Source organism: Typha latifolia, chromosome 1 (genome assembly GCF_019914945.1).
Source record: "Typha latifolia isolate L0001 chromosome 1, TyphaL0001v2, whole genome shotgun sequence".
In the NCBI taxonomy this organism is placed as follows: Eukaryota; Viridiplantae; Streptophyta; class Magnoliopsida; order Poales; family Typhaceae; genus Typha; species Typha latifolia.
In genome coordinates this window covers 20476168-20494975 of record NC_133086.1, presented here as the reverse complement: position 1 = coordinate 20494975, position 18808 = coordinate 20476168, and the positions used below count along the sequence as shown (strand labels likewise).

The 18808-nt window shown below is 39.0% G+C and overlaps 4 protein-coding genes across 4 annotated transcripts; 1 reads left to right on the top strand and 3 right to left on the bottom strand.

The window, feature by feature from the left end:
• Positions 1–3654: 3654 nt before the first annotated feature.
• Positions 3655–6208, bottom strand: LOC140782213 (28 kDa ribonucleoprotein, chloroplastic-like). The gene is made up of 4 exons (XM_073128682.1): positions 5700–6208; positions 4363–4461; positions 4007–4285; positions 3655–3885 (listed from the first exon to the last, which is right to left on the bottom strand). Exons 1-4 carry the CDS (start codon positions 6036–6038, stop codon positions 3760–3762), a joined length of 843 nt encoding a protein of 280 aa, XP_072984783.1. The 5' UTR covers positions 6039–6208; the 3' UTR covers positions 3655–3759.
• Positions 6209–6437: 229 nt separating this feature from the next.
• On the bottom strand, positions 6438–8336 carry LOC140800766 (uncharacterized). Its single transcript, XM_073155605.1, has 6 exons — positions 7735–8336; positions 7590–7649; positions 7411–7488; positions 7269–7339; positions 6997–7190; positions 6438–6818 (listed from the first exon to the last, which is right to left on the bottom strand). The coding sequence occupies exons 1-6, from the start codon at positions 7998–8000 to the stop codon at positions 6693–6695; spliced, it is 795 nt and encodes a 264-aa protein (XP_073011706.1). The 5' UTR covers positions 8001–8336; the 3' UTR covers positions 6438–6692.
• Positions 8337–10305: 1969 nt separating this feature from the next.
• Positions 10306–12032, top strand: LOC140787744 (RING-H2 finger protein ATL52-like). Its single transcript, XM_073136842.1, has one exon. The coding sequence runs from the start codon at positions 10554–10556 to the stop codon at positions 11610–11612; it is 1059 nt and encodes a 352-aa protein (XP_072992943.1). The 5' UTR covers positions 10306–10553; the 3' UTR covers positions 11613–12032.
• A 4079-nt stretch (positions 12033–16111) lies between these two features.
• LOC140787735 (transcription factor bHLH94-like) lies at positions 16112–17400 on the bottom strand. Its single transcript, XM_073136832.1, has 3 exons — positions 16931–17400; positions 16393–16794; positions 16112–16294 (listed from the first exon to the last, which is right to left on the bottom strand). Exons 1-3 carry the CDS (start codon positions 17342–17344, stop codon positions 16199–16201), a joined length of 912 nt encoding a protein of 303 aa, XP_072992933.1. The 5' UTR covers positions 17345–17400; the 3' UTR covers positions 16112–16198.
• Positions 17401–18808: the final 1408 nt, after the last annotated feature.

The following is an 18808-nucleotide window of genomic DNA, read 5'->3' as shown; positions in this document are numbered from 1 at the left end:
GCCGCTGGTCCAAGTGGAGTAATCGGCGCCAATCGTCCAACCACTTTTATCACCAACGGTGTAGACGGTGGCCGATCCCCACGTGGCACAATTCAGGAGAAGAAGAACACCCAAAGCTAAGGAGTTGTAGGAAGCCATTAATTTAATTACGGATACTGGAAGAGAAGTCGAAGAACTCTGCAACGCGTTGGTATGTGAGGAGAAGAGGAGGAGGAGATCCTTCTTATATAGAAGTCGAGAGGTGGCTTAATTGGAAAGAGAGCGAGAGCGAGTAGGAGTAGTAGGACTTGGTCCACTTTGTCCAATGTTCCTCCGAGTATTATTATTTCGTAAAGCCTGTGATGGATGAGAATGCCTTAGGAAAGACTCAATGCCTAACAGAAGTTGGTGAAGCATCTCGGCGCCTTTATTTCCCTTTTATCTGTTGGATGTCGATATGTGGTAGGCTCGTCAAAGGCATCTAAACTCTTATGCACATTCCCCTGCACATTAAAAAAGTTTAGTAGTAAGAATAATATACCCGATTCCCATTAGCCACAAGCCTCAATGATCTATTCTGCATGGTCAACCTACAGGAGAACAAAGATAGAGTTGATGTATTCTGTGTTACACCTGCCGTTATTATAGTAACATAGTGCTTTAGTTAGATATCGCTGTCAGAAGAATGAGATTATTACACTGCGACATAGGGTCAATAAGACCATCGATCATTCGTCAAATATTAGTCATCATGACATCGCCTTCGACATGAAGTACCTTGGTGAACTGTTATATATCCCAAATCAGTGAGTTAATATTATTTACGATCGAGGAAGAGCTTTCTTTCAATTTTCGTTTGTGAATCAACGAAAGAGGTCTTTTTTTTTCCTTAAATTATTACCACTATGAAATATATTAATCTAGAAAACACATATACTTTATTTTTTATACTATTAAACTATTATATAAGTCTTAAACTTGGCCAACTTTTTCAAAGTAATTAGCTGCGAGTCAAACAATTTCCGTTCATCAGAAGCTTGCTACAAATCTCAACAAAGACGGGTAAAGCCTTCTCAATTTCCCCCACCAAACGTGTTGACTTTTTACCAGCTCCTAGTACACGTGGTAACATCAGAAAGGGCCGAAACGTGGCGCCCGGCCAGTCGCCAGATGGGTATGGCGGCTGAGCTAACTACTCCCGAAGCCAATTTCATTTTCCTCTCTCTCTCTCTCTCTCTCTCTCTCTCTCTCTCTCTCTCTCTCTCTCTCTCTTTATTCTATTCCTGTAGGTTATTTTTTTCCCCCTCCAATACGAAAAGTAGGCATGATACGGGCTTTAAGCATCGCTTGGTTGCCAAGGAGTTGCTTTCGCTTGGAATAGTCGCCACCTAACGCACGTCTGCTCTTTTGCGACCATTGCCAGCTTTTTCTTGGATGCTTTGGGGAACGGCGAATGAAACCTAATCCTTTTCTTTGACATATAGGCATTGCCTCGAGAAAAAGTTTGCTCTACTTCCATCAAACGGAAGACTAATGTTACAGATTTAGGAGGAGGATTATGTTCTGTGCTGAAAAGAGTCGATGAATAACTAAAAGTCAATAGTGAAACCATTTTCGAGATACGTGAATCACTAGCCCTTTAAATCTTCTTTAAATATTCTTCCACTCTCTTTAAATCTTTCAATGCTCTTATCGTGAATCTCGTGCCATGAACAGACCCATGGGGATCTACTGTCATCTGCAGAATGGCATGCATGAACTCCATGATCTATTGCAATTTGGTGTGACTTGTGGAATTTCATGCAACTCATCTGAACCTTAGCAACAGAATAGCTGAATAGTGGAATAATTTAATCTAGGCACAGAATCGCAAGGCCCATGCCACAAAATTGGGCAATAAAGTAACAACAGAAGGAAGGTTTCTTTAACTCTGTTAAGGCCATTCCATTGAGAGGGTTTACTTCGTCGCCGACGATCTTTGCCCCCCTCTCCTCTCCTTGCACGAGACCTTCTCCCTCCTTCCTTCACTTCCTCACCCATCCTCTTCTCTTCCCTATATAGCTCCTTCATAGTTCTCATCCGTCGTCGCCTTTTTCCTACTAGTTGTCGCCCTCCCCCTCTCGCACTTATTTTGCCTTCTTCCTCCTCCTCCTCTGCCTCGCTGTCACTCTGCCATGCCCTTTTCCGTCGATGCCTGTCGTTGCCACCATCGTCCCCGTCATTAGGTCCTTGCTATGCCATCACTCCCTTGTCGGTTTCATGATTTGCGGCCACTCCGGCCAAATCCAGGCTTGCTGGCGGATCCGAGCCATCCGTTCCTCTTCCGATCTCAACCTCCCCGACGCCGCTTCAATCCTTTCCGTCCACTCAAATCCCTACTTGCACCGTACTATTTGTGATTCATGAATCTATTTTTCTTCATTTATCCTACTTCTGGTTTTATGGTCTTGCACACGTTTTTTGTTTTGTTATTTTTTTGTGTGTGATTATTAATCTTTCTACCTTCAGAGATTCTCAGGCCGTGCTTTCTTTTTTAAAGAGTCGGCGCTATATCCGGTCTCTTTTCTGTGTATTAGGTTGCATTGTCATAATTTCGGAGTATGAAGTATTGCTCCAGCGTACGGGATTTCCCTAAATTTTTTTAAAAAAAAAAAGCGATAACAATTGTTCTGAATAGTTAAAAATAATCTGTTTAGATAATGGAAAGCAATCCCTTCCCAACTTTATATTGAAAACAGCAGTTAAATTTGTGTTTGGCATATAAGTTGTAGAGCAATTTGCAGTAATATGCTATTCAGTTTTTAGTCGGACCCACTATTATCAAATTACAAAATTAAATATTTTTTTATTAATTTAGATTAATTTATTATTTTTTAACTCAACATAATTGTTTAATTTATATAAATTAAAAATTAGAACGTACATTTTACATAAGTGATGTATGATATATTTTTTTTAAATATCAATGCACATATTGTTAAAAATTATAATTTGTATTTTATATAAGTGATGCGTAATATTTTTTTCTAAATTAAAACATATATTTTATATAAACAATACGTGTAAATTATATAGGTAATACGTAATTTTTTTTTAAATCTCAATACGCATATTATTAAAAATTAGAGAGTATATTTTATATAAATAATACTTATAAATTATATAGGTGATATGTTGCCTTATTTTTAAGACGCAATAATTTTTTAAATTTTGTTAGAGCTAAATCAGTATAAAAAAATTTAAATTATAATTTAATAATGAAAAGGCATATTTCTGCCGGTTAGAAAACTAAATTTTTTTTTTTACTGCAAATCGCTCGTAAATTGTTCCTCTCCGCAATTCAGCAGACTACTGCTCGCTGAGGTCGAATATGATGCTTACGAAGATAAAGTTCCTTCAGCATGATCTTCGTAACAGAAGAAATTATTAAAATGACTCTGTTAGCCTCCATACAGAAACATGTGGAGATTTAAATTGATGTTTACTCTTCCTGCCCTTCAGAAAACTAACAACTTTTCAACACCTCTGCATTCAGATTTGTCAAGAGACCTCCATGGGATGAGTGAAAGGAAGAAAATTTGTTACTAGAGCATCTAGTTGCTCTATATGCTATACTGCTGCAACAAACTTACATATGGAAATAAGTAGGCCTCCTTGCTCTTGCAAATAACCAAATTTTAAAGAACAAAAGCCCTTGATTTCAAAAACTTTTCTAGTGACCAGTAGTTATAGTCAACAAAGATAAAAATACAACTCTCCGTATAGCTACACCTTGAGTTATCAACTCTCAGCAAGACTTGGCTCGCTAGATATCTCATCAATTTGGACACTTGCATGAGATTTCACTTCAGTGCTGTCCGTCTGTAGTTTACCAAGTATCAAACGAATTGGTCTTCCCATAAATCTCTGCATCATAAAAAGATTGCACATTGAATACAAATATCAAAATATTCACAAATATGATATACTTATGTTTGAAGGCAAATGCTAAATCATACGATCATAAACAACATGGATATCAATTTACCTTCCCATTGAAAGCAGTTATTGCAGCTTCTGCTTCTTCTTTTGAAGAGAAGGAGGCAAATCCGTAACCTGCTGATCTCCTTGGATTGCTTTGGAAGATGACCTCAGTAGATAGAACTTTCCCATTAGCATTGAAGAGTTCTCGAAGGTCTCGAGACCTGACTCTCCAAGACAAATTTCCCACAAACACATTATACTTAGGAGCGGGAGCTGTGGCAACAGGAGGTTGCTTCTTCAATGATCTTGCCAACTCTACCTTGATAATTCTACCACATAGACTCTACAAAGGAAATAGAATAACAAATGATAAAATGCCTTATACACTCAAAAGAGGATTCTATGGTCTTGAATGCTTACGGTGGAATTAAGATTTTCAAGTGCTGCAAGAGCCTCTTCCTCTGAAGCCATTGAAACAAATGCCAGTCCTCTGTTTTTATTGCTATTGTACATTGAGAGCTGAAGAGATCAATAAGGACCATCTGATTAAAGAATTTCCTTGGTATACAACTTATACAATGTTCCGTAAAGGGACCAAAAGAAAAGCAAGATGATGAATAATGTCATGACCATGTAGAAGAAGATTAACCTAATAAAGTGAATCATTAAAAGCAGCTTGGTCACAGAAAACAGCCATATACCTTAGTAATGTGAAAGACCATTTATCAAAAACGGAAGGTATATTTAAGGAGGAATAATGATATCCAAATTGTTCGAAAGCTCAAATTTCTTAGTAAGTTTCCATCCTAAATACTCATCTTATATTCCATATGCAATAAGTAAGAGATCGAGGACCTATTCTAGTTGTCTACACTCTACAAATATTAGATCCCTATTTAAATGTTATGCTTCAAAGGATACACATTAAGAAAGCAAACTTGGAAAAGATGCATATGAAATCTCCAACGTAGAGCTATCCAGTGCACAAAGGTCAGCATGCTGATGGTCAAACAGAGAGTAACTATTTTATATAATGGTCAAATCAGGAAATGATTTAGAAAGTAAGTAAAATTATCTATGAAACATCCAGTTGCAACCTTTTAATCATTAATAAGTTCTATCTGGAGCCAACTTTTCAAAAGGATAGAAAATGTGTTCAAATTTGATGTTGTTGCTTTGTTTCACATAGAAGGCAATCTACTTTGGGATCTCTATTTTCAATTTCATGAATAAAAAGATATACATTGACAAAGCAAACTTGCAAACGATACATATTATATCTCCAATTTAAAGTTATCCAGTACACAAAGATCAGCATGCTGACAGTTAAATGGAAAGTAATCTATTTTTATCTGATGACAATCATCAGGAAATGCATACAAAAGGATTGTTCGCTACTTGGCTATCTTGCAATCTTAGCAAACTTAAAAGAAGACTAATGCAACTGTCCATTTAGATCATAGCATCAAACTAAACCATCGATGAAACGTCCCTGCGGAGAACAATCTGTAATCCTTAAAGCATTATTGAGGCCTGTTTGGAGCTATTTTTCAAAAGAACAGCAAAAATGTTCATACTTGATGCTGTTGCTTTTGTTTCGCATAGAAGGCAATGTACTTCGGGATCCAATATGTTACTTGTCATGGCAAAATGTGGTTTAGAACGCATTCGCGAGAACTCACTATACTAGGCAACAATTGTGCGCACACAAAAAAATTGAAATGTTCGCAAAACAAGAAGAGGAAATGAATCGAGACCTCGACGTCGACCACAACCCCGTGCTTCTCGAAGAGCGCCCTGATGTCCTCGGCGGTGCAATCCCATGGTATGTTCTGGGCTATCAACCGCTTACCTCGACCGTCTCCCACTTCCACCGCAGACTCCTCCTCAACTGCTGCTTCGGCCGTCGAACTGCTGAACAGAGTGGCGATGGAAGGAAAGGTTCCTCTCACCCTGCTCCGGTAGTTAGGGTTTCGGGAAGATTGGAGAGAATTGGAAACGGGGAGGAGGATTCGGGTTGTCGAAGGTTTGGGGAACGACGGATAGAGGTGAGATTGATGAGGTGAAGAAGGAAGTCGGAGGAGAAGAAGCGCCATGGCGACTAATATGCCATATCCCGGGATTATTGCTGTGTACTTATCTACAAAAGAGTGACTGATATTAACTTTTACACACCCAAAAAATAAATAAAAAATAAAAATACACAATTTATTTCTCTGCTATTTCTCTCTCTCTCTCTCTCTCTCTCTCTCTCTCTCTCTCTCTCTCTCTATATATATATATATATATATATATTTTTTTTTTTTTTTAACTTTCTCTGAAGGACACCAAAAATAAAAAATTAAAAGATAGAGATGAAAACTTGCGTATCGTACCACATATTAATTAGCGGGTCAAATATTACAAATGAAGATTCTTGTACCTTTAAGTAGCTGGCTAAAATCCCTTTGTTACCCATTAACATATATCTATTCACCACGAGATAAAAACTGATGTAAATGAAGAAGAAATTATAGATTTGTGCTTATATATTGTCTAACAACAAGCTTTCTCATTTGCATTTCATCAAGGGAGCCTAATGTTATGCGCTTCCCCTTCTTGGCAATCAAATTATTGCCAAGGCTAAATTATGCCATGGATTACAACATGGACGAAATTGAAATCATAGACATATTTACAGACATTCACATAGTATAGCCAATAGTAATTACAACAAGGAACAATTCCAAAGTCTTTGGTCTAGTAAACTATCATTTCTGATCTTGATCTGCCTTTGGATTTGTCTTCTCCTGTTCTTCTATTTCTTTCTCTATGGCCTCTGCTTCCTCAATGATAGGCTTAAGCAGTGTGTCCTCCTCTTCTCTTATCTCATCAACCTGCTCTTCCAAAACAAAATAAATGTCATTTATCCTTCAATAAATGTATATGGTCACTTCCTTACAAGCAACCATAGGCCTGAGGGCAATGAATGGTCAACAAATATACCACTTTGTTAGCTCTTGTGCAATATACTCGATTGACAAATAGAAAGTGAATAATAATTTGAAAGATAACCTTGTTCATGAAGGCTTCAGCCATCTCAGCATCCTTGTCTAATTTTTCAGCAATGTCTTCAATCTTCAGAACTGCTTCCTTTAGATTTCCATCATGAGGAAGTACGCCGGCGATATCGGAGGCGACCTTCTCCGTCACCTCCGCCACCTCCTCGACGATCTCAATCACAGTGTCGACTGTCTTATCCACCTCATCTAACAAACACAAGTAATTACCTACATTACTTTCGTGCAGATGGAAAAAAAGAGAGAGAAGAAAACAGTTGTTTTTACCTTCTAGACATCGTATTTTCTTGTAAAGAGGTAAGGCGAAGCAAATTACAGAACCAATCACCTTTTTTGCCCTTCAAGAAACACGAGATCTTTCATTATATGATGGATTTGTCAAAGATTCCATGCTATTATTAGCTCTTACCATGAGGGTAACGGAGGGCCTCCGTTATCAGATGACTGAAGAGCACAAAGATCGGAGTTTGTATGTAGTAAAACCCATCTGGATGTTATCACATATGTTATCTAACAAAATACTTTGAGAGTTCAAAAAAAAAACAAGATGAGATTTTTTTGCTTTTTATTTTGATAAAGATGACATACTCTGAATCAGCTTCTGCAGCATCAGCGGGCTGATCGGAATCAACTGCAGAGTTTGCCCCTCTGCATCAAAGCTCAAAGTAGATTACAAGGGTTATTTATGCATCTCCAAGGATCTAATATCGCTTGACATCTAAAGTTCACATACTTTGCATCTCCTTTAGTAGAAAGGGCACCATCAACGTTCTGTGGATCCATCGCTTGGGCAACCATGGCTCGATGCAACCGAGGTGGAGAAGAGACGGAGATAGTCTGCTGAGGAAGAGAGACTTGTTTGTGGGAATTAGTAGGGAAGGATAGAGCTAAAGAGGGGTTGGAACAAACAAGAGAATGGACTGTAGCCATGGACCTCCTTTTCACAATTAACTTTTTCTCGGAGTTAATTGCAACCAAACGTATTAGTGAGATGGGCATATTAACTTGGGATAAGTTTCATAGATTAGTTCAACATTGGATAAAGATGAAGGAAAGTGGTACTCTTAATTACGTCAGGAGAAGAGCATTTTTTTTAATCGATTTTGAGTAGTTGACAAGTCTCCATCCAAAGGCCCACCATGTGATGCATGACATTTCTTACGTATTGATGAACATGAGGAACGCAATAGGTATTATTAGAGTACATACTTGGCTTAGTTTTGCAATCATAATTTAATTTTGAGTCTCTACTTGGTTCTCCACTCAAATGGAACTTTATTATCCTCGCAGTTGCGTTCACATTGGTGTTCCGCTGACTAGGACAAATCTTAAAGCATTATCCTGCGTGGAAAAGTTTCCATTTTGCTTGGTCTTGGCGGCTTCATTTGCACTAAAAGTTTCTTAAATTTTGATAATAATATGAAAACTGAGTATTTACATATTTTATACTAGAGGCACATTTCTTATAATAAAATATATATCATTTACATTTAAAAATATGCATAAAAGCTCAATCTTACTATTTTAAATTTTTTTATTTTTTTCAGTGCAAATACCTCATCTTACTTACTGTCTAATTGTCTCACAAACATTCAAGGGGAGTATATAACATGAGAAAAATGATCATGTACTAATTAAAAATATGCTTTGATATTTAGTTTCTAATATTTTCAATTTTTTTTTTGAAAACCCCTCAGGTAAATAATTGCATTAATTCCAATCAAAGTTTTACAAGCTTGAGACACACAAAAAATTAGAGATATTTTGAAGTATGCTAGCACTATTGGGGGTGTTAAAATAAATGAGTGGCTCGAACTCGACTAGTTGAGCTAATCTGAGTATATAGGCTTAAAATTAATTTTAATTTTAAACGAAGCCTAAATTAGAGCCACTTAGCTCGGCTCTATATATATATAAATTGGGTGATTCACTATTAACACAATTATAATCCTAAATTTTACCTTGTCGTCCTCCTCCTCAAGCCACCGCCTTTTTCTCCTTGTCCTCCATCTACTCCATTAGCTCCCCATCCTCCGAGATCCTAAAGCCTCCTCTCCTGCCATTATTTTCCTATACTCTCCTCGTATTATCCAACCTCCTCCACCTCTTGCCTCGCCCAAAACCCTTCACCTTCTACTTCGTTGCTCACCCTGTTGCCTTTGTCTCCGCCTCTGACTTTCGCCTCTCCTAATCTCCCCATGGGCAAGTCCTCCACTACATATTCCTCTCCCCAAATCTAGAGAAAAAAAGAGTTTATCTAGAGAAACATCGCTAGAAGAGAGGAGAACCTCTATCCTCTTGTAGCGACGTAGGCTAGAAAAGATAAAAGAGAAAGACATTGTTAACGACGAGGAAAGTTCTTAAAAAATAAGAGCAGAAACTTTAGCAGAGCTACCGTTTGTTCTGAAAGCAACATTCACAACAGAAACCCTTTACTTCTAAAGTAAAATAAAATAAAAAATATATAAAAATGCTTGTGTGCTATATGAATAAAATGATAAACCTAATCCACATATATATTCACTCGGTGTCAATTTGATGCTAGAATAATAGCGCGTCTGAGCGTAATTTCCACGCGGTTTATATTAAACAAATAACCATGTGACGTATAAAGCGATATAGAAATGATCAAACGAACTCCACCACCGTTTTCCACTCCGCTGGGCCCCCAACTCTCTCTTAATTTGGTCCCCACTAATCTCCCACCACCAATGATAGATCTACTCGAACCCACTACTACTAAAGAAATTTAGAATATACATTTGCATTTAACACTCAGCCTTTATCAACTATTTATTACTTACACCATATATTTAATATTTATAAATTGAATCCTTTATTTTATTAAATATATACAGAAAATACTATGTTGTTAATTCTGTTAAATAAACTTAATTAAATTTTAGGTTAACTTAAAAGTTACCAATGTACTCTTATCCAACCTAAAATGCTAAAGAAAATCCTAAATAGTATTAATATTAACATATTTCAGGATGTTTTCTATATACATTTAGTAAAATAGAAGGATCTATTTGTAAATATAAAAAATACAGGATAGATAAAGAGGCATCCTGTTAAATACAAATTTCCAAACAAAAATTTCCCGCAAGACTTCTGTAATCTAGCTCGAGAAGTTTCTGCCACGTGGCAGAACCACTTGTGGAGTGGTGCGCGGAGTAAAGATAGAAGAGCTTGGCTGCCAAAGGCCAAAGCAACCTCCCCCTGCGAAATGGTAAATGCTCAATTTAATCCTTGACTAAGTGAATAAAGCCTCTAATAAGAAGCCAAAGCAAACATTTAATCAAAATGTCTTCCACCTGTTAATTCTAATGGGGAGCTTCTGAGTACATGGGGAATTTCCTATCAGGATTCGTAAGCAATACTATACCTAAAATACCCTCGCTTTAACACCCATTGACTTGAACCTATTCCAAATACCAACGACTTGTCTTCCACCATCTCCACCGTCTCTCCCCCTCATGCGAAGAGTCCCGGCCTCCGCCTCTCGACGACCCTCCGACCCTCCGACCCGACCTGATCCCACCCCTTCCGATGGATCCCTACCATCGGATCCTTTCCGACTCCGGCCAAAAAGACGAGGACCTTTATCCTCCTCCTAATCCTCCTTTTCCTTTTCCTCCTCTACCTCCAACATCCGACGCAGGCCACGGGTCCCAATCCCACATCACGAACTACGTCCTCGTCGCCGCCTCCCTCCTCGCCGCCGCCTTCCTCCTCTCCTTCACCTTCTGCACCGTCCTGCGCCGTCGCCGGATTCGCCGGTCCCTCGTCTCCGCGTCCTTCGCGTCGACACAAGGAGCCGACGGTAGCGGCGGCGGTGGTGGCGCCTTTTTCGAGAACGACGGGGACGACGGGATTCACCATGTGTGGTACATCAGGACTGTCGGGCTCGATGAGGCGACGATCGGGTCGATCGCCGTCACTGAGTACAAAGCCGGCGCTGGACTGCTCGGGGCCGCCGACTGCTCCGTCTGCCTCGGCGAGTTCCAGGACGGGGAGCTCGTGCGGCTGCTGCCCAAGTGTGGTCACGCCTTCCATATATCCTGCATCGATACTTGGCTAAGAAGCCACGTCAACTGCCCGCTTTGCCGCGCCCACATCGTCGAACCCGCCGGCGAAGCGGCGCCGTCCGATTCGTCCACGTTCATTGTCGGGAGCCCCATCAGGGAGTTGGGTTCCTCTCCCCCGTTAGCGTACTCCGAGACCGAAGGCCAAACTGGGATTTTGGGAGGAGAACAGAATACAGGAGCCGAGATTTCAATCGACCAATTTGGTTTGCCGGATTTGTCTGGGGGGAGCTCCGGGATGCGTGATTCAAGTGATCTTGGAGATGCTGGATTGCAGCCGGTTCGGAGATCAGTTTCGATGGATTCACCATTCATGGTATTGGAAGAAAGAATCAATGAGAACGAGAAAGAACCCAATTCTCAGGAAGAAGAGAACTTCAATAACAAGGAGAAGCATGGGAATTCTTCGAAGGTGGCATCTACTCAATTGGGTCATCTGGATATTGAAAGATCTTTATCGGGCGGTAGGGCCTTCTTTTTCTCAAGGCATGGGCGAGCTAGGAGCTCAATTCTCCCATTGTGAAGGTGGACAAGGGCGAATACTTCAATCAATGTATGCGGAGTTGTCTTGGCAATTCAGGATTTGCCCATCTCCTTTTATACAGATAGATGTAACGGAATCAAAGGTGTTGGAGAAGAAGTTTCTCTTACACCCTTTATAGAAGCTACGAGAGTTGAAATCATGGTAATAATAAGTTTATGCATTGTTCCTGTCTGTTTGTGATGCGTATACAACTGGACCAGCTGAAATGTGTGTTGACATGCTTCAAGTTGGTCAGTGAAATGTAAGTTTCAGAAGAGACTTAGGTTTGCACAGTTCATATCTTTTCTTATGATTCTGGATGCTTGTTGATTAAGATCTATGAGTGTTCTAACATTAAAGAAGAAAATGTATGCTGCTGTAATCTTGAGATAATGTTCTGTCAAAATCTTTTATTGCCTATGATTGTGTAGCACTTTGCCATTCTCCGGAAGATATATAAACATAAGCTCTCGCAACTCTCCTCTTTCTTTGATTTAGTACATTGCTTTCTTCTGGTTGGCAGGTTGATAAATATTTATCCATATTGGTATCACAATTTTTCAGTACCTTTTATAAAAGTTATTAAGTACCTGATGAAACTATTTCAGGTGACAGTGGATCTGTATCATAGATGACATTAGGAAACTAGTGTAGCAACCTCCTATTTACTTAGTTATCTGCATTTCTGGTTCTGTTACATCTCTCTGTGAGCATGTACATATTATTGTCAGATAGATTTTAGATTTTCTAAAATTTTATTTGATATCTTATACGTAATTAAATACTTTTCTTCGTCGAATCATGAATGAATTGCTTTAGGATTGACGCAACACTGACTACTTTTGCTGCAAATGTCTTAACTCATATGTAAATTTTTTGCAAATTACCATTTCAAATTGTGTTCATGTTTTTGCCTAAACTTCTGGATATGTAGTATCCTGTGTGATGGAAAATTTTCAAAGAATAACAGATCTACATATTCTTCGAACACATTCTTCATTCACAGCTTCCAGAATTGCATATTATTGTCTGTCTGCTCACTCCTGTCGAACATAAACTTGCTTATGAATTATCTTCTAATTCTAACTTTAAGGTCCTAATCATTACTGGTGGTCATATAAATAACAACTCATGTCATTCTAATTGTAGTACTCCTAACTTTGGTTGCTGCAGCTTGGCTTAATAAGGTAAACATTCCCTCAGCGTTATGCTTTGCTGAAGTTAGTTTATGTTTTTGGTTACATGTACGTTCGTTCTGAAGTCTATTCATCACTGTTTTTTTTTTGCACGTCAGTAAATGTAGTGAAGAAGTTAATGCTATTAAAGTCTGTGTGGTCAACCAGGAAAATTGCAGAGGGTGCTGAATTTGTTGTATCCAACAGAACTTACATACATGAAATTTTTGTCATCAATGTTAAATCTTCTAACACAATGAGAGATGAATTCCATAATTTATAAAGTCACACTCTTGCCATAGCCTGGTTGTTGAGGCATCATTACCATATTCCCTTCTGATAATTTATGCTGCTGAAATAGTAATATAAGTAAAATATGTAGAAATTCCATCATGAACCATGACATCACAGGGTATAGATTTGAGAAGCTTCATAATAAATTATCACTTTGGATGACATAGATCCCGAGTAGTCCATTTGGTTGTGGTTATGCAAACTAGTAGATATGCAGGAATCCTGCCATTGAATATTATCACTTTAAGTTAATATCATTGCATAGTTATCACATGCCTAATTTCTGAGCTGTAGATAACTAGAACTTCATGTGAACTCTGAAAAGAATATAGGTTCCAGTTAGTTCATGAAAGTTTTTAAAATGTTGTAACACCATAAATCACAATCTCTGATTATATATTGCTAGATAGTAAGTACTAGTCTTTAAAATGTCTATAACTTTATACTGGAATAGTGTAAGATCCTGAATACCTAATGCATGACAAATGATGTGCAGTCTGACATCACATTTGCCTGCTGTCTTCAATTCAGCTTCTGGCTAGCTAGGGTTGGGCTGAAGTTTGAAACATAAGGACAGATTGGGCCTGGAAAGCCTCATGAATCTATGTATATATAAACTCCTTTCTAATGGAATTTAGTTCTTTCTAGATAGTTGTTTACATGATCGCGACAATTTGTCTATCATCTTTTCCGAGACAAAATCTCCATGTCTGAGTCTACAATTCTTTCCTTTCTCATAGAGCTGTTGATCCCAGCTGAATCTCATTAACTTTAACTTCATTGGTTGAGCAAAAGTTAGGCCAAGTTAGAAAAGTGATAGTTGAAGAAGGATCAATGTGATTATCCCTGGACTTATTGAAAAATATTATTCTAATTGTGAACGTCAATTAATTGCATGCGTTATTGCCTTGTCGGTGCTCCGAGTTCTTGTCCACATTTGATATCTTCACATTGCCTATCTCTGTTTTGTCCACCATACTTAAACGAAAGAGATGCTTGGATAGGCAATATGTTGATTCTTACTAACAGTAGTTTCAAGATCAAATTCAGTAAAGTCAAATGGTAGGGATACTGATAGATCCCATCGTGCATAGAAGGAAATGGCAGAGTAAACATTTTCTGGAGAGCAGGGTCAAAGACAACATAGCTGACATGTTCAACTACTACAACTAGTAATGGACCATAAAATTCTTTAGCCGATTTCTTTGTTGTATCCTTTCCGTTGTTCGATAACAGCTGATATTTCCAATTAAGCTTGACTCTTGAACCATATGATCTTGTTTGTTTCTTGTAACAACGTTCCCTTCTTTAGGCAATTATTTTTTTATTAAACAAAAGGAGATGGATTAATCCATAAGCATATTCAACTGTTTTCTAAAGTTCAATTGGACCATCAGCTTTCCCTAAATCTGCATGTTTACAGGCCACTGGAGGTACTGTGGCCACATTTTTCTTTACTTGATCTACTTTACTATGGTCACAGTTTTCAATGTGGTACTTGTTAGGATTCAAAATGAGGATGTATCTGTTATTATTATTGTTATTATTATTATTACTGTTATCATGTTTTCACCATTCAGAATCTTGTATTATCTGATGGCCATAAGTGCAATAGAAAGGTTTGGTCCTCTGTACTCAACCTTAGCTTTCAGTCAAAGAATAATCTCTCTACTAATTGAGCAGAGATTTCGGAGGATGCAATAAAAGGAAAAGAATAGAAAACAAGGGTGCTGCCAAAAGAATGATCGCAGAAGGGAAGAATTCATTCTTAAGTCTAGCATCAAGTCCAATGTCTGGTAGGTTTGATCCTGGAGATCTATTTGATGTAGTAGTTCTTGGCATCTTTCTCAAAGGAGATGTCTCGGAGCACTCTGCAGGGATTCCTTTCTGATTGCATCCTGAAGTGTCAAACCACTTGATTGACCTTTGAAGCCTATAAGCTGTTCAAGAAGAAGGATTCAGAAACATCATCAATGTCATAGAAGGTAAGCAATAGAAAGTTTATCTTCACTTATTCTCACGAGTGCTAATAAGAAAATGCATTTGAGCTTTCAAGATCTCCATGCACTCTCTTTGCTACTATTTGTATTCCCCTTAATGAGAAGTATCATACATTTCAACATCATTTTTCTTTAATCTATGTATAATCATGCATTCCTCATGTCAAAGACATGGTGTTAGCCTGTTAGGTTTAGCCAATGAAGTCCAAATCCCTCTGTCTTTTTTTTTTCCCTTTTTCCTTTTTATATTCTCCAGGTTTAATAGGTCTAATTGACTACTTTCTTAATCCCTTAACTTTTGTTAGGCAATCAATCATTAATCTTTTCAGTCTTCACCTATAGGTTTAAGACTGTGATTGCATAATTAACAACAGGAGTTAGGTTACAAGCTTGGTTTGCTAATTTAAAGGCGAATGCTGCCTTCTAATTGTCCATATGGGAGAGAAGAGAGTGAGAAGTACATCGATGTCACTATACAGTGGGCCTATGTTCTTATTAAAAACAATTACTGCTTTGTGAAAATATGAAGCAGAAAGGAACTAACAAATAAATTTTAATACTCTCTCTCTCTCTCTCTCTCTCTCTCCCCTTTCGTTTTATTTAGTATATTGTTGTAAGATAGTACATTGGAAACATCCTCTAATATTTTATGAACCTCATGATAAGAGATCTATCATAGTAGTCCTTTCACCTTTTAATCATTCATGTTAAGATTGGAGAAGGACCAGCTTGAAAATGACCCACATTCCTAGAATTTCTTTTGTTCTTCTTCTTAATCAATTGTCTCTTTTCCAATATATAAGAAATTCATTAGTATTACTTTTCCAATCACTTTTTCTGTGAGCCTTAATTATACAAAAAAGATCTCCCCAAATTTTTTTACACAATCACTCCACAACCCACTTGGGCTCATAATTCCTTTATTTCGAGCACTCCATATGGCCCATGTTACATCCTCCATAGGTTGTGATCAACATTTCTGTCATACAAATCTACAAAGGTTTGAACACTCGTTATAGAGACTAGGACATTACTTGCACACTAAACCATTTCAGCAAACACAGAGAAGAGAAAGTGCTTAGCATGCTGTAATTAGGATTACATGCAAACAATTAAATTATTTACAAGTAGGCTCTTCTCCAATCCTCCCAATCATTTGATACACTGCGGTTGCAATGTCATCCACTGACGAAAGCCGGCAATCATCTTCCACCTATATCAATTAAAAACCAAGAAAAATAAAAATATCACAATGCTGTTCAAAATTACACTTCTTGCAGTTGGAAAAAACGATGAGTTTTATAGTAGTACCTTGAGACTAAGAGAGTAGAGCACCATCTGTTCGACAGTGGTCACGTTTAGGTGGAGAGTGGTAAGCCGGAGATTCTGCAATCCTGCGACTATCTTTACAAGTTGCTTCGGTTGCCGCCTCGAAAGGACCTTGACATTGGCATGGCTCTCCACCACGGTCACCTCTACGTCGGCGGCAGCGGAGGACTTGTCCTCCGTGGCCGCTTCTTCTGTCATGGCGGTTGTCGCTGCATTCGCGCTCCGATTGGTGCATGAGGAGTACTGCGGAAAGGCGAAGAAGCCGGTGAAGGGGGCCGCGTCGGAGCGTTGCTTGAGTCTCTTCTGGGCCTCCAGGGACTGGAGCAACTGTTCGAGCTCCTTGACGAAGTTTATTGCTCCCCCGATTATAGATGCTTGGTCACCCTATGTACAGGAACTAATCATAAGCATCAAGATAAATGTGGAACAAAAAGGTGCTTCCTTCTTGCCAACTTGGAAACCAGGGGACTCAAACCATGAGCTAGAAGAAGAAGGAGAGAGATGGGTGTGAGTATCTGACCCTTTGGGCGTAGGAAGCCGGCATTAGAGAGCGGAGGACGGCGAGGTACTCGTTCATCTGTTTCCGGCGATTGCGCTCGACGGCAATGTGAGTCATCCTCTGGTTCTCCACTTCCTCCTTGTTCTTGGCGCTCTTGGTGCGCCGTCTCTTCCGCCTCCCAGCGACCGTCTCCTGGATGGCCTCCGGCGTGGGGGAATTCCCATCCCACTCCTCAAATTTTTGCACCATAGAGGAGCAAGAGGCGTCCCAATTCCAATCCACTCCATACTCCTTCCTCTTCGCACCTTGCTCACAACCCACCTCGCATTCTACCGCTACCTCCTTCTCCTCCTCTTCCAGAGCACCAAAGCCGCAGAACTCCTTCATGGTGAAACCAAATAGGTCTTGTGGGAATACCACTGCCTCAAGCGCCATCCTCCTCCTCTTGCCTCTTGCCTCTTGCCTCTCTTGCCTCTTGCCTCTTGCCTCTTGCCTCTCTTGCCTCTTGCCTCTTGCCTCTTGCCTCTGCACCCACTCCAAAGCGAGCTTATATAAGAACAAGCACACAAAGACCCAATTTTGAGGGGTCTTAAAGGCAAAAGGCATTAGATAAAACAAAGACTAGCCTAATACCGCCACGTGAGGGGTAAAGGAGGGAAAGGGGGAGCAACAAGGAAGACGCGAACATGGTGGCGGGTTAGGTGGGTCATTGTGTTTGCTAGTGTGAAAGGGACGATGGAGAGCGCGGGGCGATTCAAGAACATAGATAGATGTGAGTTGGGTTTAGATTCGTTTTGATTGGGGTGTGTCAGGGTCCAAACTTCTAAATAGTAGAGGAAAGAGAGTGAGAAGGATGGCTTGGATAAAAGCCTGACAAGGTCAGAGTGACACACTAGAGAGAGAGAGAGAGAGAGAGGGGACCCAAGTGTTGGTTTGGACTTTTACGCACACACAGGGAGAGAGAGGAAGGGAAGAGAGCCATGGCCATGTGAAGGGGGGAAGGCTGTGCTCAGCTTGGTCTTCATCACAAAGGGGACCCTTCTCCTTCGTTTCCACTGCAATCATCTGCCATAAAAGCTGAACTCCCTTTCCCTAGATTTCTGTCCACTCTCGGGTCATGCATATCCTTACACTTCCACTTCTTATATGATTTATTTGTTAATTTTTTTTCCCTTCCTTCCTACCAGCTGGCTAAAGCTTGAGAGAAAAGAAAAGATTGGAAAAATTATATTGACAAACTTGCTCATACTAATTCCGACTTCCAAGCGGCTATGGGTGTAATTGCGTCGAGTTTTGTTCTAAGTTTGGCTTCAAAATTAATTTTAAGAATGAGAGAAAGTATCGATATATTTTTTTTTTTAAATTCGAATACATTTTAAGCTTAAATTGCTTGGAGTCTATTCAAGCTTAAGATTGAATCATGCAAGGCCTATATTTTATAAAATCAAATCAAATGATTAACTATGTTGCAGTGAACAAAATAATTCTTCGTGATTGGTGGTTAACGTAAGAATACGACGACAGGTACTTTTATAACCTTTCCTAATTATTAAGATCTATTAATGGATCGGGCTATCTTTGGATTTCCAATTTGACAGCTCAATTATTGTACGAGTTTTTTAAGTTTTATTAAGTACGTACACCAGAAATAATTGTCATTTCTCATGATCAAGAGATGACGTTAATTTCTTGCTCCCTGTGAGTCAAATCAATCTCCTGCAATTCTTTCGATTACTTCGTCTTTATTAGGCCAGGTCGATATGCTTTCTAAGTGATTTCTCCATTAAAAGCTTAAAACCCTACTTAATTAAGATTTAAAGAAGCAATCTCGTTTATTCTATCATCGTAGCTACCTAGAAGTGCGTTTACAAAAATTCACTTAGACAGTGAGAGCACAAC